General features: G+C 41.8%; 2 protein-coding genes across 4 annotated transcripts; one reads left to right on the top strand and one right to left on the bottom strand.

The window, feature by feature from the left end:
• Positions 1-141: 141 nt before the first annotated feature.
• LOC119741723 lies at positions 142-19336 on the top strand. Its single transcript, XM_038217592.1, has 10 exons — positions 142-244; positions 2601-2692; positions 3738-3838; positions 5621-5722; positions 5954-6078; positions 7650-7818; positions 8875-8978; positions 10195-10311; positions 10963-11084; positions 13190-19336. The coding sequence occupies exons 2-10, from the start codon at positions 2623-2625 to the stop codon at positions 18418-18420; spliced, it is 6141 nt and encodes a 2046-aa protein (XP_038073520.1). The 5' UTR covers positions 142-244; positions 2601-2622; the 3' UTR covers positions 18421-19336.
• A 2791-nt stretch (positions 19337-22127) lies between these two features.
• Positions 22128-24043, bottom strand: LOC119740465 (succinate dehydrogenase assembly factor 1, mitochondrial-like). Of its 3 annotated transcripts, none has more exons than XM_038215790.1 (2): positions 23672-24043; positions 22128-23078 (listed from the first exon to the last, which is right to left on the bottom strand). In XM_038215790.1, exon 2 carries the CDS (start codon positions 22948-22950, stop codon positions 22669-22671), a length of 282 nt encoding a protein of 93 aa, XP_038071718.1. In that variant the 5' UTR covers positions 22951-23078; positions 23672-24043; the 3' UTR covers positions 22128-22668. The 3 variants fall into 3 exon arrangements, with proteins under 3 accessions (XP_038071718.1, XP_038071719.1, XP_038071717.1); XM_038215791.1 differs by having other exon boundaries at positions 23802-24043; XM_038215789.1 differs by having other exon boundaries at positions 23809-24043.
• Positions 24044-24049: the final 6 nt, after the last annotated feature.

Raw genomic sequence — 24049 nt, 5'->3', positions numbered from 1 at the left:
TGAGATATTCGTTGTGTACGCCGCGTGCAATGATAAGAATCGATACTGAATTATTTTACTAGAATATTCGAATGTCATTGGTATCGACCATTTCTCAAACGATTGACGTGTTCAATTTGAACGACGGGAAGGACTTCCTTGACCTTTGAACTGTAAACATGTGTCGTATGCTGACGTCATATCAATGTGCGCTCGCATTGGCTGACTTGAAAGGTTCACCGGTAAAAATGAATTTCATGTGAAGGTAATGTTATTTTTTGTAAATAATCATTCAAATTTCAAGCACAGATCTTTTAAACGACACAAGTGTAAGTGTTAACAGTTTTTGGTTGAATTGAAAGTAACAAAGTTGAGCAAAAAAAATTGCAAAATGACGAAAACTGGAAAATGACCGCCGTCAGGCGCACACGTTTTCCGCTGTATGAGGGACAGTTCAAAGCCGTCTTTTTCCGACACCTAACGTTGAATTCGAAACAATTGCATCTATGATCTGGTTATTATCTATTGATGACAAACAAAAAGAGCAGTGAACCATTATTTAAAACTGTTTTCTCCTCCATAGGACCTGGGCGGGATACTCTTCGTGATATTGTGATGTTTATGATGTTATTATTAATTTTAACTTAGCGCGGTCATCCAACATTGTAATTTGCCTGTTTGTAGGCCCTAACTTCTGAAATATAGAGGGCGCTGTTTAAATTTTATATGCCACATTGTGATTCAAATGATTCATTTTGTGTGTTCAATATACATTTGAATAACACAGTTTTTGATATCTTGATTGCTTTATCATGTTTACAACATGGTTTATGCCAGTTCTATAGGCACATGATGGGCTAGCCCCATAAATGTGGCCAATTTACTGGACTACCTCCGTAAACAAAGGCCACACTTCCACCATGTCCACATGTACAAAAACGTGTCGAACTTTGTCAAATTTTGATTTTCACATTTATTTAGGCTTAGTTTGTAGGTTTTTTGCTTTAGAAGCATACTGTACTCACCCTCTTTATAGGCTAATCAGAAAGTGCTGCTTGTTTCAGATGTCTATTTTTCGTGAAATTTCCAGATTCATTTGCACACATTTGCGTATCAAAATTCAAAAATTAGACATCTGAAAAAGGCAGCACTTTCTGATTAGCCTGTAAATTAAAGAGGGTGAGTATGCTTCTAAAGCAAAAAACCCTACAAACTAACCTAAATGTGAAAATCAAAATTTGACAAAGTTCGACATGTTTTTGTACATGGTGGAAGTGTGGCCTTTGTTTACGGAGGTAGTCCAGTAAATTGGCCACATTTATGGGGCTAATGATGGGCCTACTTTCAAATAAAAGACATGAATGAATAACTTTTTTGGAAAGAATTCCATACAATAATAAATATGTGGACAATTGAATGATGAACATTGTCATTGAGATTTAGTCCGATCGAACATGGTCTGGCGACAGTCGCCAGACCATGTCCGAATGTTAAAAAAGGCGATGAGTACTAAGGTCAAAGTAATACTTAGTTTGTGCACTGGGTGTCAAGTGATGTCCAGGTATAGAAATTTTTCCACCAGGCAATAAATTGCATGGAATCTGTTGCGGGTGAACCAGTGAAAGTTACATTTCATTTGATTCCTCCACCAGGGAAATTTCAAGAAATGAGTGGTTATCTTGTTATGCGCCTATCAATTGTTTCCTCCCTTCGCCCCCCCTTCGCCCCCCCCCCCCCCCCCCCCCCCCCCCCCCGGGCCGCCCCACCCAAGACATGGGGGTTGTCACTTTTGAAGTAATTTAGATCAATTTGCAGAAATTGCTTTTAAATTTTGTTCTCTATGCAGACAGTGGGGTAAACATTTGATAGGCGCATTACACATTGAAATATACCGTTAATGTCAAAAATGTCAAAAAGGTTAAAGATAAAAGTTTTGAAAATGTATGAATTTTACGCGCTTTATTTTTAATCTGTACTGCAGTTTCGTGTGTAACTGATCACACTTTGCTCTGCATAAATAGACACGCGTTTTTTTTTCAGGGACAAAAAATGTGCTTTTAATCACTATATCTGTGCTTTGCAGAATGATCCGAATCTGACAGAATCCAAAATGTGAATTTAAACTTTTTCTTGTCTTAAATCAAATCACATCAAAATTAGTGATAGAAACTTTATTCCCCAAATCTGAGTGGCTCAGCCTCCCTGCCATATTGGCTCATTGGCTGTCCATGTACAATGTACATGTAGGCCTAGTCGACCAGTTTGCATGCTCCACTGTGCATGCGTAGCGGACAGGCCGAAGCCTCGTAACTTCCTTAACCCTAACCGAACTCAACCCATCAAAGTTCAACAGCAGGTTTTGTTTAAATCTGTTGGAATAGGTACAGTACCCCTAAACTGATGGTCTTTTACACTGGGCTTGGCGTACCTCCAGAAACTAAGTCCAACAGTGTTGTGTGTGCAATTTCCCATGTGGGTGTTGGAATTTGCCAGAATGGGTATTGTTCCTAGTAAATTAGGCTGGGGAGTTAGGGTTAATATCGTTTAACCTTTAATCAACATGCATACTTACATTGTACTTGTAATGAACAAAACCTTTACGTCTGTTTATTTGCTTGCAGGATGTAATGTAACCACAGTACCATGAAGGGCAAAAAGAAGTGTGAGTTTAAGGACAGCAAGAAAGTATATGTGGAGTATGACAAGAGTACTGGTAAGAGTCTGTTTTGTAGCATAATCATTAGCAATTTGCAGAAATCGCATTTACATTTTGTTAATGTTATGCATAGTTTTTTTATGACAATATTTATTATTCCATAATTAAAGGGCCTACATTTGTATGAGATGAATTTTCTTAGGAACATATTTTTTGCAACTTTCTACTCTTAAATGTATGAAAACTGTTTGACATCCCTTTTTGGTTATTTACATTGAAAAGTGCACTTTTTAATAAACATTTAATAATTGTCCATGCTTGTCCGTGAGGGCACTGTTGCTGTGATGTCATTTCAGGAAGACACTGTTCAGTTTAGGTTTTTTTTGGTTCAAATTGTGAACCTAAAGATTCGCTCATTGTAAACATTTGTGAGAAAAGTCTGCTTGGCTTACTGCCATGTATTGACACAACAAGGAATCACCAAAGAAAAGAATACTTACAACAGAAAAATATCCAAAATTCTTGCAGCTTTTGGTGCTGAAATACATGTAGCTGTAACATTGAGGTTTCTGCCTGAATTGACATCACATTTTTGTTCATGAATATGGAAAGTCGCCGTGAAAAAAGCCCTTATTAATTTTTCTTAACCTAGGCATTTTTGCCAGGATGCAACCTCAATCCTGCTAAATCCTCCAATTGCCTCCCTGTAAAAATAGCATATATCAACAATACTGCAAAATCCTCTGTTATTTCTTGAATGTGGTCCTCGGAGGTGTGACCACTGCCTGAATCTTGCAAAATCCTGCGGCAGTGACTGTTGACATGTTAAGGCAGAGCCAGTGACATCCTGGAGCAGTGCAGAGGATTTCAAGTATAATCCAGGCCTATATTTATGCACGGCTGAGCATAAACAACACAAGGTCCGGCCCAAGACCTTGACACAGTGCGTCCTCTGTAATCAGCCACACACTTTTGCAAAGTAACCTCAATCTTGCAAAATCCTCCATTTTGCAAAGAAGATTTGGGAGGGTTAGGGTTAAACTCATACTCTGGCATCACATTATACTGGGATGTTTCTCATGTTTGCTTCTGTTTTGTCCAGGTTTGTGCATTTACTGTAACAAGGATGAGGAAGAGGGAGTGGACTGCGGCAAGCTTTTGACGGACAAGGACAGACAGCTCTTTGTGCACAAGTACTGCCTGGTAATTACAAGCTTATCCAAATGTGAAAACCCCTTAAAGCTATAGTCCATCATTTGCAGCCATCCGAAAAAGTAACTGGCGTAATTATTGTTGAAAAACATACTTGGTTGAAAGATAGTAAGGGGACTAAACTCCCTGTGAAATTATTCTTTCTGGCAAGCTATCATTGAAGTAATCAACGAAAGAAGGCCTTTCCAACGGTGTGTCTTAAGACGCACCGTAGGAAAATTTAAACTAGCAGTTCGTTTTGTTATTCGGTGCAGCGCGCGCAAGCATTGGCACGACGCACAGGCGCGCACATTTGCTATAATTCGTCGGATCAGTGCGCGACATCGCGTATAGCTGCAATTCAAAACATGATTCAGCAACTTTTGATTTGAAATTGAGATCCTAGATATCCTAGATATGAGATCCGGAATATACAGCTGAAGCTGAGCTGAAACTTCATCAGGTTAGTTGTTAGTATCCTTCATTAGATTTTGAACACTTTTGTTGCTTCAAACGAACAAAATGCACAAATTACAAATGATGGACTATATCTTTGAGCCATTTGTTTACTATGATAAGGGTTTCCCTGATCGTATCATCTTGATTTCTTTCTGGGCCATTCTATAAATGTGGGGTCCACTTTTTACCCGTCCCTGTTACATCTGACATCTATGATGTTGTGATTTCTAGATGTGCTCCTTAATGTAGTCTCCATCCAAGAGTGATTATGTGAAGCAAACGACCTACATGTACCCAACAAATAAAACTTAGTTTGAAGTCATGTGGGGAGTGCGGCCTAGTGGTTAGGGTTCGTGACTCATGATCAGAGGGTCAGGGGTTCGAATCCAGCTGCTGGTCATATGTTGTGTCCTTGGGCAAGCCACTTCACCCCCACTTGCCTCTCTCCACCCAGGAGTATAAATGGGTACCGGCATTAGCTGGGGAGACCTGCGATGGACTAGCATCCCATCCAGGAGGGATGGGCATATTCTCAGTCGTTTCATGCTACTGAAACCGGAGATAAAAGCCGGCCTGATGGGCCACATTGGCTGGTGACAGACTTTACTTACTGGAAGTCATTTATAGTGACACTTGAGTGGCAATTATAAAGTACTGAGGTAGCGGGGACTGGAAAAATGTCAGACTAGAATCTATAGAAAAACCCTTCTGGCAGTGCAGGCAGTAAAAGTCACTCAGAGTCAGATGTGCTTAAAAGGGAATGTACATCATTGGCTTTTGCTGTAATTTTCAGAAATGAACTATTTGAGGGGTTAGTATAACAGATCAAATATTGTTACACTGACATGTTTAAAGTTTTGTGTTCGAAAATGCTGGAAAGACCAAGAAAAACACAAATGATGGAGTAGTCTGGTTCTCTGACTCCACTAAAGATAAAATGGATCAATTTACAGATGCCGGAAAATTGTAAGGTAAGGGAACCAGTCTAGCTGGCCTGCACCCGTTCATGAACATGTAACCAATAGCAAACAAAATTTGGACGAAAAAAAAATGGTGCATTTGGAGCTGTAGTTGAAAAATAGTTAGGTTTTTCCAACGGTAGTTGGCTGACCACTGTTGGAAATTTATACAAAAATACCATTTTCTTGAAAATGACTTCACACCAGATGCCATTATTTTACAGGATGCTTTAGACTGTCATTTACCAACATCCTAGTAAGGTATTTCGTATAAACTTGGTAGTTTATTTTTCGAATTTTGCAAATGTTGTGTATTCCCTTTAAATGGAGAGCACCATTGATGATAAGACAAACTTCTCCCTCTATTTATTTCCAGTTGTTTGCCAGTGGTCTGCCGCAGGCCGGAGCTGACACGGAAGGAATTGAAGGCTTCCTTGTCCGGGACATCCTGAAGGAATTCAGGAGGGGCCGCAGGCTGGTCAGTAATCTTTGAATTGTCTCTGTAAAATCTTTTCCTGGGCCCAGAGTACCAGCGTGGAATCCTTGCACCTATCTCACTGACTCACACACCAACCTCGTTTCCATGGGTACACTTTGCTTTGACGTACGTTGCATGCTCTGGAAACATATTTTTGATTGGAGGTGGAAATACGTACATGTAGAATGGATATATGATTCTTTTTCTTCTCATTGTTTTTTTGTCTTTCAGAGCTGTTTTTATTGCCATAAGAAGACGGCCACCATTGGTTGTTCGCTGTCACTTTGCAAGCGAAGCTTTCACTTCAACTGCGGAGTCAAGAATGAAGCCCTGTTTTGCTTTTTCGATGCTTTCTTGTAAGTTTGTGGCTCCAACATGTTTTCTTGCCGTTTAAGTTTTAACGGAACCTTTAAGCAAAAGAAAGAAGACATTTGAAATGAAAAAAAGCCTGTACTTAATACACATGGCTAACATTGTGTGAGGCACATTGGCATAAAACACAATTAAACACACATAATTTACATTAATATGTAACATTTTAGCACAGTTTCTGCTGGTTTCAGAGGGCCAGCACCCGATTTCAAGAAGTGCTGGGAGATGTCGCAACTCGAGTTGCGACGCGTAACACGTCGCGAGCGGAGCTTTCACTGTACTTCAATGTACATGTATGTTGAATAAATATATATAACAGTAACACATGTTGTGCTATAAATACACCTATGACGTGTTTTGTGAAATGAATCGCAGGATGCGTCGCAGCTGCAATGCATTATCATAGGGATACGACGCGTCGCAGCGCTGTGATGCCTCGTAAGTTAGGATGAGTTTTATGAAAGCGGTTGCTGCCTATAATCCTCTTTGCACTTCTATCTCACTAACTCACTGACTGACCGTCACTTGTGATGTAGACTTAGTTAAGTCTCACCCTGGCCCAAAAGTTTGACTCAGATGACTACCTACATGTACATGTAGACCCCTTAAACCAAATGGGTCTGTGATAGTCTACTAGCTAGCTTGTGTAGTCTTGTTAAAAAAAAAAAATTGTCAGGAAGCATCGCCAGTTCAGCGTGGTCGCTCCTTGGAAATTTCCCCAATATTTCTTGTGATTTAGTCCAGGCCTTGGGAATGTTTCGCCGAGCCTTGGGATTTTTTGCTTATTGAGTACGCACAATAGTATGTACTGGACAAAAAGCACAAAATGTGCAAAATGTTAATTGCAGCACTTGGAGCACTGTAAGCCCCATGTGTGTACATGTACAATGTATAGTACACATAAAAATAGGGTCCATGCTGCTAAGTTGATACATAATCCTGAAATCTTGGGTATTCTTGGGAATTTTCTGAAGTCAATCTTGGGATTTTGAAATGTGATTAGTGGCCACGGGCGCTGGGCCAGTTGGCCTGCTTTTGCAGGCCAGATGATTTTCCATGGCAACCCCACCACTTTTTAAATCATTGCAGGCTTATTTATAGGGGTGTAGGTCAAAGGGTGAATTGACCTATCGCTGTTTGCGAGTTAGCCACGCCCCTTAGAAAACCCTATGGAGTTTCTGTACACTAAGTTTTGTTTGTCTCAGATTTTGTGCGTTCCGCTTCCTTTTGTACAATGTATATCATGTAATTGGACAATATTTCACAAGCTGCGTTTACGCAATTCTAACGCGATTCTGCCACGATAGGTCAATGGACCGATCCAGTAAGCCCTGCCCACTGCGCGGGCAAATTAACACCTGTTCCTCTCCAATGCCACGCTGCATTTTCCTGCTGCTCGCATCATACGTGCGGGCACGCATGTCGGACTTTTGTGCACGCACGTTGGACCTAAATCACGGCTGTGATTGGTCAGAACACCATGGGGCGGTCCATTGTGCACAGAGCTCTCAGTAGGATGACTGACTTGTCCCCTCATCCTTTGCCTCCCTCACAGGGCATACTGCAGGGATCATCGGCCCCAGCAGGACGTCAAGGTTTCTGAGTCGGACCCGGCCACCGTCACCTGCCCCATCTGCTTTGAGGATGTAGAAGCCCAAGTCTCTTGTCATACCCTGAAGACGCCGTGCTGCAACAATACGTGGTTCCATCGAAACTGCGTCCAGGTACAACACGCTAGTGACTCGGCAAAGGCTGATTACATTGAGCTGTTAAGACCACTGATTTACCAAATGCCTTTATGAAACCCCTGCTTCGTCTTTGACTTTGGCTTAACCCTAACTCCGTACTTACTTTTACTAAGTAGATAGGACTAAGTCAGTCAAAATCCATCACTCACTCTGCTTCGCATTCAGGACATAATGGAATCCACCACTGGTGATGATGGATTTTGATGGATTTAGTACACGTGGCTTAAATGACAAGAGCAGTACTCCATGCTGTACAAAATCAATCAGATTCCCCCAGCACTGCTTCAGGCCTCCCAGTCCAAGTCCTTTATACTCAGGCATGCAATTTTTCCTCGGATCAGCTGATTTCCTCTTTCTTTACTTCCCATGTGTGCTATTGAAAATAGAAAATCACTGTACAAAGTCTGGGAAAGATTTGAATTTCCTCTTTTTTGTGACTTCCCAGTTGCATGCCTGCATATACTCCATCAAAATTTAGTCAAACCAGGCCAGCAGGACCATGTCCCCCACAATCCACCAAAATGGGGGGGATGCATTTTCATTGAGTTGGTAAGGTTAGGGTTAAAAACCCACTGGTTATGGCACCACTGGGTATGGCTTTTGTGAAAAGAAGTAGTAATTCTCTTGTTCCAGTCGGGTTTAGAAAATAGTTGATTGTTTTGTTTTGCTATTTCAAACGATTCTGCACACTACACTATCATTTTCAACAGAGCTGAAATGTTAAAAAAAAATTAAAATTAGGGGAGCTATAGATTGTAATTCACCTTTGAGAATGATTCTCAAATGATTGAAACAAAAGGCCCCTCTATACAATTCATGTATTTCAGCAAAACCTAGATTAGAAGCAGTTTCCAGGAGTCATTTTTATCCTGTTTACAGAAGGTCACAATTTTTGTACAAAATTAAAATACACCATTCCAAAATGTTCAACGTTTTTTGTCTCTTCTGATTTTGTCATCACAATTTTATAAAATAGATCAAAACCTCCCCCAAAAGGAAAATGATGCATTTTATTTGCTTTCATTCTTACAGCGTCAAGCTCTGAGTGCTGGCTATTTCTTCCGCTGTGCCATCTGCAACAATCAGGAGCAGTTTCAGATCGAGATGAAAAAGTTTGGCATCTACATTCCTGAACAGTGAGTTATACCTCTCGTACCCTAGCTAAATACTGCCGGTCTGCCTTAGATTTTAGCTTGAGAAACTGTAGGCTTGTAAAATACAAAAGAAAAGTGTGATGCGATCATCTTCCTTGCACTGAGCTGTAATCATACTAATTTGTGAGCCAGAACCAAGGACATTACTGTTAAATCCCTGCTCCGACGAGAACAAATTCAGTAAGTACGTACTTAGGGAATAAATGTGTGCTTGGGAGGTGTTAAACACTATGTTTAAGACTGATAGAAGTCTGGAATGCTGATAATTACCTGACGCAGACCGGCCAAGTGACGGGCTCACGATCAATGGGAATGGGTAATCTGTCTTAGGTATTTCTGAATTGCTATTTAATTGTGGAAGAAGCTGCATTATAACCATAGAGCTACATTAAATTACTAGAGCGCTAACTCCTCATTCTTGCGCGCGGAGACGCTTTGAAGCCGCTCTGGGTGCAGACATTTTGAAGTTATTAGCGTATTTGTAAAACACAATCAAAATAGATGGAGTGAAGTTTAAAAGTGTACTCTAAATGCAACGCGCAAGTAGAAGATACATGTATGCAAACAACTTAAGCGCGTCATGACGGTTCAAAAAACATCATGGCAAAAAGCATCTGCACACATTGCGTTGTTTGCCTAAAGCAAAATGAAACGCTCATTTGCTGATTGTGCTTTTCGGTTTTGGGCGCATCGGCTTCGATGACGCACCGGTATGGAATTCAAATGCAGATATGCGAATAGCCATACAAAAGCCGTACAAAATATCGAGTTTTCCATAGATTTGTGCACAAACATGGATGCGCCTATCAAACATTACTTTGTACATGGAATTAGCGCTCTAGTAATTTAATATAGCTCTATGATTATAACAGATAAGGTCTTTACTGCACTCTGCAGACTCCACTCGATTTAGATGCCAAAATATATGGATTTTATTTTCTAGAAGATGTACATAATACTGTTGGAATAAGGAACTGGACATTCCATGTTCATGTTGTTTTTAATTGTCCGATATACTGTATTCGAAAAAAGTTTGTTGGGGATGGCATTCTTGCAATGGAAATATTTTGAGACAGGCCCAACGCACTTGTGTTGTCTTTTACAGAAGACTTTGTGAAGAGTTAAAGACACAGCTGTTCACCCTTCATCTTTCAATTGTCATGACACTTCTCGTTTTTGTTTTTAATCATTTATGAAGTGATGCATCATGGGAGATGGACGACAACGCTTTTCAGGAGTTGTATTGGCGGCATGACAAGTGCGACTTTGACCCCTGCGTGTGCCCGAAAGGACGGCAGTTCAACAAAGCCTCAAGGTAAGTATTTGCTCTCACAGAAAAAAAAAAAAACTTACCAATGGATTACCTTACCAAGTTTGGATCTAGTATTGGTTTGGTTTGGTGGAAGCCAGATTTCATGTAAAAAAAGTCCCACAAAAGTTCCACAAACATTTGTGTTCCACAAACATTGGTGTTCCACAAACATGGGGTGTTTTTTTATGAGGAAACCACCCTCATCCACCATCGTGGCCAACCACCAAACAAACTTTCAAAAGTAATCTCAAGTCAAAATCGTAATCTTTCTCTCTTTACATCAAACCATCAAATGAAACAAAACGGCATAGCAAGCAAACAATCTCTTCAAAAAAGCTAAAGAGGTTGGCTGTCTTGATACTTCATGTGTACGTCGAGCTTACAGTTTTTCATTGCAGGAAAAAAATCAGGAAATCTTTGAAAAGATTTTCGGCTGTACTTTGTATGTCAAGTCATTGCTTCCATCTTTGTAATTAGTTTCACAAACTTTTCCACACACTGTTTTTGCAGCATCAAATTTACTTTGGTTTGAAGATGAAATTTTTAATGCAAAATGTGATGATATTGTGTTTGGGTTGATGCAATTGCCGAACTTTCAATTGTACATGTATGAGAACTGTAACCTATTCTTTCTTTGTTATCCTTGCTGTTCAGTAAGTGGGAGCTCGTGCTGTGCGACCTCTGTGGTTCCTCTGGATGCCATCTTGCCTGCGGAGGATTGAGAAGTGTCAGTCAGGACTGGGCGTGTGCCATGTGTAACGCCATGATGAGTAATGGTGGGTACCAGCCAAAATCATCCGTAAAGCATTGTTCTAATGAGTAGGGTATAGTCAGCGTTTTAACAATAGATTTCCCTTGTGGTTTATTTGAAAATTTGGAATGAATTTCTGTGTTAATGTACCGTAATTTCCTGCGGATAAGGCGCGCGGCGGATAAGGCGCAGGTCCCTAAAATCACCCAAAAAAATTCAAACGCCAACAGATAAGGCGCACTGCCGCATAAGACGCATGTTTGACCGCACACAGAAGAACACCAGGCGTCACCCGGTGTCGGTACATCGCCACAAAGGGGCCATTGTGTTGCCTTAGAACGATCACACTATTCGGAGGATGAATTAAGCCGTGTCCGCACTGGACTTTTTTTTTGGAAGGTTTTACCGAGACGATAGTAAAATGAGAAATGGTCAAATGTGACCACTGTCCGCACTTGGACTTTCGACACGGGAAAATTTACCCAGACCGCGTGGGAGAAGTAACCGAGCTGTCACAGTGTCAGTATAATTACTCACCGTACACAGAAAACAAATTGCCGATCACATTTTCAGCCGCCGATACGCACAGTAATATTACACACGCCATTTGCATGCACAACATAATCGTTTACACGATATTATTTCATCTTGACACGCTAAATCTTGACGAAAAGGCCTGTAATTCTGACGCATTTGTGATGCACGTCGTCGAAGCCATGCCGCTGTACGATATTCCGTACGGCAGCAGTGCCATCAGTATTCGTTGGTTCCCATCGCATGCTTACAGAATCGAAGCTATGATGTGGGTCAGGAACCAGTGACTACGGCCTACATACGGTACCGGACCATGATGTTCCGTGCATGACTACAGTAGCGTATCAGGACGAATTTGGATCGTAGAAAATAACATACATCGGTGGAGAAAGAGAATTTCCGCAAATTAATTCTCAGAACGTGATCTCTCTTCTCTGTGTATGTATTTGTCCGTTGAAATATATATTTTAACGAGATTTTACCGCTCGGACTTGATGATACACCGCAGCGTGTTTCTACAAAATGTTCGGCCACACGTGCACTGAGGTTCGCGCGGTCTCTGTATGCATAACATGGCGCTCGGGCCGGAAGTACGCTTTCCTGAGCCGCTTTTACCGACTCGCAAGGTTTTCATCTTGATCTTCAGGCTTGCAGACTTCGAAGATATCCTGTACAATAAACACCCTCAACGTTCACACAATAGAACTTGAGTGAATGCGATTTCCAAACGTTTAAGTAATTCTGATTGCAGCATTTTCGGAATGAAAAAACGGTCACAAAGAAAAACGTTTGTATGATGATTGTTGGAACGAAAGCACGATCACTAAGGGGGATCAACGCATTGCGGCATTGTTGGAAGGAAAGCACGATCATGGGGGATCAACACATCGCGGCATTGTTGGAATGAAAATACGGTCACAATGTCTGGAGAGTTGAGCCTCGGTTGACCGCATTATTGATTACGGCATTGAAAGAATTCTTCACACAAAGACCGTCACTTTGAACTCAAGCGACACTAGATAAGGCGCACCTGTAGATAAGGCGCAGCGATGTTTTTGTGGTCTAGAAAGTCAGATAAGACGCGTCTTATCCGCAGGAAATTACGGTATGTCTTTAGCAAAGTTGAATCATGAGGCCATTGTAAGTCCTAGTTTTCGTGACTGATTTGTTTTTGTGACTAATGCTGATAGTCCCCCATGATGGTATGAATGTACAGTGAACTTTCGATATGTCAAACCTCAAGGCCTGGGGAACGGGTTCAAAATTTGACTTAAGCAGAGTTTTGAGTTAAGCAGGGTTGTGTATCATTGTTATACCACTGAAGGGAATGGATTGTTTGTTTGTTTGACTTAACAGTTGTTTTGAGTTATCAGAGTTTGACTTATCGAGATTTCACTGTACATCACAGGCAACTCGGCTATGGTGGCGGTACCCATGCGTACACCTGGGTGGTGAGAGGCAATTAGGGGTAATGTTACCTGCCTGGAGACGTATGGCCAGCAGGTGGTATCAAGCACCTGACTATCTGATCATTTTCAAAGACCCTAACCACTGAAGTCACATGTGAATCACTAGATTTTCTCCTTTTCTTGACAGCCACTGAAGTCAGCTGTCCATCATCGGCTTCCCCTCAGAAGTCCCCCTGCCCGGGCGGGGATTCCCCTTCCAAGACTGGACAGACCACCAGGACGGCCATGAAGTTGATGGGCAAGCACCCACGCACTCCCCTCTCCTCCCACGCCTTCCGCAAGAAGACAGCCTCCTCGCCTTTCTCCTCTTTGAAGCTCCCCAATTCCCCAGATGAGATCGCCAACTCGGCGCAGGATTCCTTTGTTGGCTTCGGAGGCAACAGCAGAAAGAACAGCTTCGAATCTTCAGATCTGGTTGGCTCATTCGAACACTGTCAGCCGTCGACGTCCAAGCAAGGCCTGGAAGATGCAGACTACAAAAGGGGGAAGAAGAGGAAGTTGTCATATTCCAGCAAGGAGAACGATCTGAACTACTCTTCCAAGTCGCCTGAATACCTTGGCTTTAAAAAGCACTACACTTGGAAAACCCAGTCTGCTGATCAGCACGCCTCATCATCAGGGTTGATTTATGGGCCACGTACCACTCTGCGGATGAGCATGCGTCCTAGAAAGATTGCACTGTTACAGTGTTCCCCTGTTAACACGCCAATAAACAGCATCACCCAAACTCTGAAACAGTCCCCAAAGAATGCTGAGAAATTTCGCAGAACAGAAACCATCTCATCCCCTACAGCAGTAACAAGTTATTCAGAAAACGTATCTGCAGTTACTGAAGAATTCAGCAGCAGTCAGAAGGTATTGGCAACTGACAAGTCAAGAAATGTGACCGTTTCACACTCCCCGGATCAAGAGCTATCATCCTGTTCCTCGGGGGCCATTGCTAATGGAACGTCTGTAAACAAATCCATGCTTAGATCTCTCAAAGATTCTCTGGTCGCTTCACTCTCTCAGGCTGCTGACAGTGTTGGCCTAGAAACCAGGAACCTGACCAGCTTTTGGAAAAAGTCACCACAAAATGCAACAGTCACGCGTCCTGTAGAGGACGAACCACTGTCGTGTTTAGCGGCAAAGCTGGCAAGTGCAGTTTCCAGCCAGAAGCCAGCAGTTCCAAGTGAAACTGGAAATGTCACCAACCAGAGCATCCAACAAGAATATGACAAGCCTGATGAGAAATTCAGTGGCAATCAACAGTCGACCGATGATCCAGATGTTCTCAAACCAACGTCGCCTACAAAAGATAGTTGCAGTCCAAGTTTGGTTGGGGAGACTTCCAAATCTGACACTGAGAAACTCTCTGCCATGACCCAAGCCCTTGCTAATGATCACCTTCCATCCTGTCTGCAAACGTACACGAGCGGACATCTGGCGGAAACAGATGCGGAAACAGCTTCACCCAGGGAAGAAGCAGACTATATCTCTCATAACGGTACAGGACGGGCAGATACTGATAACAACGTGAAGCAAGCATGGAGTGCAACAAACTCACCCGAGAATACTATGCCTCCCCCGGATGATACATCAAAACGTATTGCAGGAACAAGTGACATCACCAAGGATGCATGCCCGAATAAGGTGACAAGCACGGTTAAGAAAAGGAAAAGTTATGTATACAGGAACCGGTACGCGGTCTATGGCGGGAAGTGGAGGAAACAAAAGAAGGCTAGGAGGAAACAACAGTCAGCTAGATTGAATGATGAGGCAAATTCACCGCTGCTTGCAGTGCGTACCAACAATCCGAGAATGGGTAAGGAAAAGGAGAATGGCACCGCTAGTTTACCATCAGCCGAGGTCGAAGTCCAAACTCCCTTTAAATCTCCATCATATCCTCAAAATAACTCCATTTCTGAAAAGTCTCCTGGGAACATCAGTGGATGTTCAATGACTCTCTTCGCTCTCTTTGATAATACAGAGTGTGTATCTGCATCACCATCGGGACCTGAAAATGTCATCAAGCCTCATGTAGGGGCAGAACTCCAAGACGATGTGCTCGGACCAAGTGCGGACACCACACCATGCCCATCACCTCATTCGTTAAGGTTTTGTGAGACTTTACCTCAACAGTGGTCACCCTGTGGGCTACCTCCACACTACCCTTCTCCTGGATATCATCCAAGCCCGGATCACAGGGTCTCGTCCCCATCAGGCTTGCCTCCCGATCACCATGAAAACTCTTCTCAACAATCAGAGGACCCTGTTGGAGACAAAACCAACTTGACCAGGCCTCAGTCAACTGAGACACTGATCAAGGGCCAAGTAAAGGCGGAGAGTGTTGATCCATCTCCCAAAAAGTCCAGGCACAGTAATGACATCAAAGAGTGGAAGCCTGAGTTGCTTCCAACCCCCTTGCTTCAAGATGAGAAGATTTCAACCTCTCAAAATGTGGAATCCATGCCGAGGGCATCCACACCTGTATTGCTTCCCGAATCTGTAAAACTTGAAGATGACCAAATTCACTCAGAAAGCACACAAGAATCAAACTACAAAACATGTGATTCTCAATCAGACTTGCAACAGTTACTAAAAGAAGATACCCCTTGCCAGGACGTCAATGTTGATTGTCAGGCTGACCAACCAATGGGAAGGAAGGAAGCAGACAGATCACAAAGACCCAAGAAACGGAAGGATTCCAAATTCACTCGTGCTTATCCGGTCATCGGTACTAGAAGGTATGCAACATTAATTACAAAAACGAGATCTAAAAGACAAGCACCCGGAAAATCTAAAAGAGCAGTTGGCTTAAAGTGTGTGCAGCGGCAGCGAAGATTTTCAACAGGCACCTGTCGACCAAGGCTGAGCCAGAGCGGCAACAAAAAAGCAGAGAGTCAGTGCCGAGTGAGGCTTTCAACTGGAATGCTTCTGAGGAGAAGAATTTCCTCAAACAAAGAATCTGTGCCCGGTCAGAAGACAGAAACTGCTGGTGGAGAACCAGCATTTTCCGCCATTACTATGCGAGAATCTTCATGCAAGCATCTCACTAACGACTGTAGGGCTGTAGATGTTGGCAGCAGTGAGAGCAACACAGTCACGACACCATCAAAGGATTGTGAAGCGGTGGGAAACCAGTCTGTGATTGGAAGGTCCAAGGATTCACCTCGGGATGAGAGCTGCTCTTCCCAGGACAGTGACCGTGGTGACTGGGGTCCTGAAATTCACGGAGCAAGAAGGCAATCAACAGGAAAGCTGTTAAGGAGGAAGTACATAAGGAACCGTGTAGAAAACGCACAGGATTCTGCCCCGGGTGCGGGAGGAAGGCGAACAGAAAGAGAAAGGCCAGGATCTTTTGTCTCCGACTACCAAGCCCAGGAGACTGCACCAAGGCCTGATCTCATCCTAGGCGGAACTACAGAAGCCAACATCACACAAAATGAGCAAATATCCACACTGTCGGGGGATGAAAGAGGCGGAGACATATCAATGGAAGAACCAGCGATCAAAAGTGAAATCTCTTCATCTGATACTTCACCTGACAGTGGAATCTCGCAGGGCTTCAATTGTAGTCAAGAAGAGTCACCTCCTGGAAAACCATCCTTGACACCCATGGAGACCAGTGAATCAGCCTTGGTAAATTTGACAAACAGTGACTCAGTGGAAAAACACGATCAACCATTTGCTCTAACACAATCAAGAGAGAGCTCCCCCAATACACCTGGATCAGATACAAGCAATCACATGATACCTGAGAGCAAGAACAACCCAACTGAAATTGATGCCAGTGACGATGACGATCTGCTTATTGAGTCTGTGAATTTTGAGCCAGTCAAAAACGACCCGGGCCCAGACAGCCCCATTATTGACAGTTCGCGAACTGCCAGCCCTGTTACCAGTGTCTGCAGTAGTTCTGACACCCCAAAAGACACAGAAAGTCACCCCCAAACTGTTGGTTCTGACTGTAACTGCTCTACAAGTGACAGTTCACAGAGTAGTGGCGATTCAGTCCAAAATCCAAACCCTCCAATGAACTGGATCGTCATTCCGGCACCGCAAATGCCTAGAACTCCACCCATCAAACCAACACACATGGAACCATCTCTGACGTTCTGTGGTAGAAATAGGGGTAGCAGCCCCAGACTTAGTGACGGCTCTACTAAACCCATGTCCTGTCCAGGAAAGTGTCAATCTGAAAGAGAGTCTGAGATCTTAGAGAAGTCCCACAGGTCGTTGAGAAAAAGGGACAGCCAGAAACTCTGCTCCAAAGTTCGTGCTAACCTGTTCAAAGTCAGGGAGAATCGTGGGAGACCTTTGAAGAGGCCAAGAATGGATATTCCAACCAGACCAGTATCGCCGCTGGTATCAGGAAGTGATGTATCAGTTACAACTCGAAGCAAAACGAGGATTTACATGTCAAACTCGTCGAAAACCACGCCACAGAAAGAGATGCTTGAGGTTGACTCTCCAAAGTCTCAAACGAGCTCCCCCTCAGGAGGTGCTATTCGCAAAAAGCGTCTTGCAGACTGCCACTCTCCAACAAAGTCGACCTCACCAGGATTGCTAACATCAACAGGAGAATCACCTCAAAGGCCGTGGCTACTCCGGTCGCAGAACAAAAAGGGTCAAACTGTTGTCTCTGTGGAGTCAGCCTTCCTCTTGCCTTCTTCAGCCAGTGACAAATCTTGCACAAGTCACCCTGGAACTGTGACCGAGGAAAAACCAGATTCTAGTCGTCAGTGGGAGGACGACAAATCTGGTAATGGGGGAGACAAAACAAAGGTTCACATACCAAATTCATCCAAAGTCAGACCATCCAGGAAGCCAACAGAAGGCAAGTCTCCAAAACCCCCAACAGGCTCAATGCCACAAGAAAATTGTTACCCTGAACCGGGTGGTGGGCCTCATACAGGACCTGACTCAAGCTCTTCTCGCACCCCAAAGACGGAGTCTCAACGAGGTGCCACACCAAGGCCACTGCTGCTGCGCTCTTGCTCTAAAAAGGGAGTCAAATCATCGGCAGAGTCTACGTCTCCATTATGTTCACCGTTACCCTCCTCCCCGTGCAGCTCCAGTCCAAAGCAACCAAGAATCTACCGTTCCCTTCCACCGAGATCAACATCAAACAAACAGTCTCCTCAAAAAGGCGATGCTTCATCAGCCTCCATTCTTGAAAAAGAAAGCACAAAATCCCCTCACATCAAACCGGAGAGGAGCAGTCCAAAATGTGTCGGCGCACCCTCACTTTCCCCAATATTCTTGCCAAATTCGAGTGGTGGCTTAAAAAGCTCACCAAGGCCAACCAAGCTGCCAAGGCAGGAGGACTTAACTGTTAAGAAGGCTAAAGGTCGAGTCCAACTCTTTACAAGTTAAGGACAGCATTGTAGATTATTGGATAATTTAAGAAATATTTGATGAAGTGCCGATGATATTGGCATTTTTTACTTCTTTGTGTGAACTGGTGTTGCAGACATGACAGTTTGTAGGGTTGGATGTACATGTATACACAGGCAAATCCACTGCTGATGTATGGTTTCTAGTTAACCGCATCAGTTAAAATTTTTGATTGTGCCATTTAGTTGTAGTTATAATGATACTCAATTTGATAGAGGATATTGTTGTCTCTTTAGATATTTGTACTCATAAGATAAAATGAGAAAAAGGTTTTTTTTTTGTAAATTTTCATTCAGAATTCATTTTATCTGTGTGTAATACCTGCAAGGCTTGTGCCAGTGGTGCAGACCAAGAAGTGTTTGGTAAAAACGTCTTTGACCTATTCTGTGGATCATTGTTCAAACATTATCAGAGTAAAACTGGTTCTTCCATTTCGACTTGTGTTTGAAAAGGAAGTACATGTACTACAACATGTAGTGTATTAATGTATTAATTTCACTTAAAAAAGGTACGATGTATTTCTTTGAAATGGAAAATTTTGACTGTACATGTTTGAGCTCCATGCCACAGTCACTGCAAAAGTGAAGATGTAAGATATTGATTTTGTTGTGCAGTGAATGCTGGTAATTTTATATGAGTCATGCAGGTGAACTAATTATTTCACCATTTCTAGTCCATAATTAGACTTCACTTAGCCATTAGAATGATTTGCAATGAGTTACATTAACTAAAGTACAACATTGACTAGCCCCATGTATTAGAAAAATTAGGTATTTGAAATTGAGATATTTTATAAACAAAAAAAAATATTGTTAATGTACATGCAGTTTTCATTGTTTTACTTCTTTTTCAATAAGTTTTTTCTGACTAATTAAAAGGGGGAATGTATGTTGTATGTTTGACTTAAAGGCAGTGCTGAAGGCTTAAATGTACAGTCGAGTCTCGTTATAACAAACTCGTTCGGACCTAGCCAAATTGTTTGTTATATCAGAATTTTGTATTAAGAGGAACCAAGGCTCTATGTTTGTTATAACCAGAATTTTGTATTAACAGAGTTTGTACTAACGAGAGTCGACTGTATTAGTTTTACAAAACCATCTGAGAATCAGGGAAAAAGTTGGATAGAATGTAGTATACAGTTGCCACTTCAGCAGTTGTGTGCAAAGTGTATGAGAGTCAAGAACATTTTCTAAGTATTTCCTAACAAAATTAGAAATATTCTCAGTCCCAGATTCATGTCTTCTCAACATTTTTGCGATGACCGACCTTCATTGATATGTTATTATGATGAAAAAAGGAGGCGTCAGGATGGAACATTCTTTCTAAAAAGTTGAAATTTGAGCTACATGTGTGTATATTACTTTCAACCCAGGGATCTAAGTTCACATAAATTGGAAGCGTGAGGCAACCATACTTTTCTACAGAATAATACTTTTAATTAATATTATTTGACTTATGGGTATATTTAATTTGTTATAAATTCATGATGTAAATATAAATATAAGTTCATGTGTTTCCTTCCGAAAATTGAAATTACCTTTCCTATTAAGAATTGATTTTGTAATGTACATGTATTTGGATTTTTTTTTTCTTGGAACAGGCAACAGCGAAATGGTTTACAGGTACTGCAAATTTCAGTATTGAATATAAAATAGTCCATTTATTGTAAATAATTCATGTTTTGAAGGAATTTTCAATGTCGTTTTGAAAAGGAGTTGTGGGATTCTATTGTCTTCTTTGCCCCCCCCCCTTTCCACCTGAAAATCTTTTTAATTAAAATACAGACCTTATTCTGTTTTTTTTAAATATTGTTAGAGAAAAAAGCAAAATACTGAATAAAGACAAGTTGTATAGCATGTATAAATGACAATTCGTTCATCGACTCCTTTTAATGTGGTCAGTGGTACATGTACGTGCCCCCCCCCAAAAAAAAACCCCACTCCCCCGAAGATCCCCCCCCCCCCCCGACGAAAAAAAAATCAAACCTGAAATTTGCCCCTTGCCCAAGAAGTGTCTTGTTTTTCAAAGTACATGTATAATTGAACCAAAGGAGGAATGTAGACAGTTTGTTTTTAATGTTAATTTCCTTCACTTTATGGATATATGACATATGAAAAAGAGATAAAAAGAGATAAAATGGGATAAAGAGCACGCCCTAGCATCAAAGGTGGTCCAGTCCCCCCCCCCCCCCCCAGTACAAATTGTGACATTTCGTGCAGAATATTCGCCCGAGCCGTAGATTGGTCAATTAATTGGCCGCCATGTTTTTGTAATACAATTTAGAGGTTACCGAAGATGCGATAGGTGCCCTGCACTGTATGGCCAGAATCTGGATGTCAAGACACAAGTCTTGTATTTGAATCATTACTTGCCAAATCTGTGCACATATCATAGACGCTTGCTTTGCAAGCAGCTTTATCCTCCCTCCTCCTCCCCCTTCCCCTCACTTTTCAAATTTGCAGCAACTTGCTGGCCAGCCCCCCTGAAATTAGTGATGGAGCCAGGATTTTACAAACGGGGGTTGCTGGAGCGAGTCCAAGAATTACTGTGGGGGGGGGGGGGGGGGGGGGGGAGGTGGAGAGTGGATGGAGGCAGTGCAGTCAACGCATAAAAGACCAAGGCCTGAATCAAGATTTGTAATATGGAATTGCTTTATTCACAGAATAAAACAGGCACTCCCGATCGCCCTCCTTGGATCCACCCCTCATAAGCACTCTGTTCTAGGCAATCAATACATTTTGGTCATACAATTGTATACACTCACTGGTGATGGCAAATTACAATTGATTCTGACCATAACTCAATTTGAAAATCAATAATATACAACCAGAATTGTTTTGATTCTGGCAATTATTTTTCTCCATCCACAATACAAAAAATCTAAATCAGTACAATAACAATATTCTATTGCATTGAAATGGCCAAAAGTTTTGACTGAAAAATTCCTCTGCTTTGTGACTCAAAAATATCTTTTTCTTCCAATACCATTGCCTCATATTGAAATTGGCCACTGGGCAGCACCTTTTTTTGTAAAACTTTATAGCACACTACAGTTCCATGGCCATCCTGATGCATGAGGGCACTTTTGCTATGATGTCACTTTAGGTCATCTCAAACCTAGAAAATGTACCTGTAATGAAGCAATTATAGTTTGGAATGTCGGAACAAATGGGGGAAAAAGGCAATTGAAGCATCCAATAGACCTTGTACACTGCAGGTCTCTCACACGGTATTCTCACTGTTAGTGAAATGAATGTACACAAGGTTTACTCATGCTTTTCCAGGCAATACTGCCCTCCAACTCCGCATTAATGCATAGGGTCTATAGAAAAAAATTCTGTTACACATTAAAAGCACAGCTTTTCAAAAAATGTAATTATCTTATTCCTCACAGTGTCCAAAACTGCCCTGATTTTTTTAGCACAGTGTAATATTGCTGTTTTACACAATGCACTCAGCAAGAACACTAAGTGTTAAGGCCAAAACAAATAATAGCTCTGCCTCTTTTTTATTTGGGAAAAACCGAGGGGAAAAACCTGAAAATCATCAATTACAACCTTTTTTACCCTTGACAACACGCAGACAACTCATATGATTGTACACAAAAACAAACTGCCAATTTTTTTTCTCCTACATGTACCTACCTACCCTTATTTTCAAATGCAATGTAATCAGAAGCAGAATTATTTTTTTTTGGCTTAATAATTAATACAGACTCAACAACAAACCTTGAAAGGATAAATCATATGTTATCAGTGAAGGTGTCCATTCTTTATATATATTTTTTGAAAAACTCTTTGAGTAAAACGAATTACCGGTACTTTATAATTGTGTGTGAGTACCATAAGGGGTTAAAAATGAACTGGTTACAAGCCGGGTGTAACTTGGGGTTCATTTTTTCCCTGTCCCCGTTACAATAACATCATACAATTTTGTAATTCTGATACGCTCTTTAATGCAGACGTCCTCCATGAGTCATTATGAATAGCAAACAACCTACATGACATGTACCCAATAAAAATTTTTAAAAATCATCAAGACATTCTTAATACTTGAATGGCAAATTACTAAGTACATGTACCAACAGGGACAGGAAAAATGTCACACTTTGGACCCCAAATTTACAGAGTGTCAAACTACGTGGCCATTTAATTGCCAACAGCGACAGAAATTCCCAGCAAAATAGCCTCAGATTTTAATCATAATACAGCTGTTTCTGTGAAACTATCAACTCTTCTCTGTTGATGTCGTTGAAGCAGGCTGTCCGTCCTTTTCCTTGACAAAACTTCCCGCCCTGTCCACCCCTCCCGTCTGCAGCATCCCAAGCTGTCTCTGGCCCCTGCGCAGCAGGTACTCGATGCGCTGGACGTCGGTGCGCTCCAGGGCCGCCCATCGCCGGAACTCCTGCCGTACGTGAGCATCCAGCCCCGGCTTCTGCTCGGCCAGACGAAGGAACTGCTTGTAGAGCTGTAGGATTTGGCGTTGCAGCCTGCTGTGCCGGCCAGCCATCGTAGAGTCCAGTCACTACTCTAACTGGACATATACAATTGTCTTGACAGTATCACTGCAGTTGTAGCACTTGTTGCAGCATGCATGTCACTCACATGGCTTCATTATCCACTGATCATCAGTTTAAGCTGAAATACAAAAAAACAAAAAAACATTGTAATCCTCACTGTGCAACAAGGGCTGACCAAGATAGCATATTTTGCTGCGCTTGCAGACTGTACAACTTGCACAGATCTATACACAAGTTCAAATGTATAAGGATGCATTTCCCATGCCATTTTCAAGTTCACCTCGAAAAATAGAATTTGTTTATTTTTCAATTGCTATTGCTATTGGCCTAGCCGTAAAATTCACTTTTAAATGAGACATTGAACAAAAAAGTCCACCGACGTTCAAAAAATTGGAATTTAATTTTGGCTGCTAGACAGTAATTCGGCACTTGCAGGGCAGGTTACTTGTCCACAAAATGGAAGCCCTTTTCCAACGGGTACGCTGCAGATGCCCAAAATTGGACATGTTGGAGCAAAGACACTTTTTTTTTTATTAAAACAAAACATACAATTAAATTGCAAATTCGATAAGGGAAAAAAACAATTCCATTTTTAAGAGCATACGTTACGAGTTAGCTTGAGTAACTCCAGCTGACATACTCATCAGGAATTACATGTGAATTTCCTGATGAACATGATACTACTAAGTACTAATGTAGGTGAGGGTTTACCAAAGATTTAAAAAGTGAACTCAGTTTCTTTATTCCTCCAAGTTCACAGACTCAAAACCACACAGCTTTTACAGAATTAATTCCTGTGACTGTGTGAGTCATTAAGTTTGATAGGCGGGCAGTGATATACAGCTTACTTTACTGTGCATAAATGATTGACTCAAACTCAGTTTGCTGTCTGTAAAGTTTTCAAATTTCTGACATTGCAAAGTTACTAAAATCAACACAAAACACATGCCTTCTTTCAATTTGCCCACCCAAAACAATATTTGCATAAGGCAGCTACCCTGACTCCCCCTGCGGTTACCACCACAAATTTAAGAATGAAACCAGACTAATTGTGGCACTTCTGAAAATCCCCGGATGAACCATTCTTCA

This window comes from Patiria miniata, unplaced genomic scaffold, assembly GCF_015706575.1.
Source record: "Patiria miniata isolate m_02_andy unplaced genomic scaffold, ASM1570657v1 HiC_scaffold_5, whole genome shotgun sequence".
Taxonomy (NCBI): domain Eukaryota; kingdom Metazoa; phylum Echinodermata; class Asteroidea; order Valvatida; family Asterinidae; genus Patiria; species Patiria miniata.
Note: the sequence above shows the minus strand (reverse complement) of the source record. Positions and strands in the feature narration are given on the sequence as shown.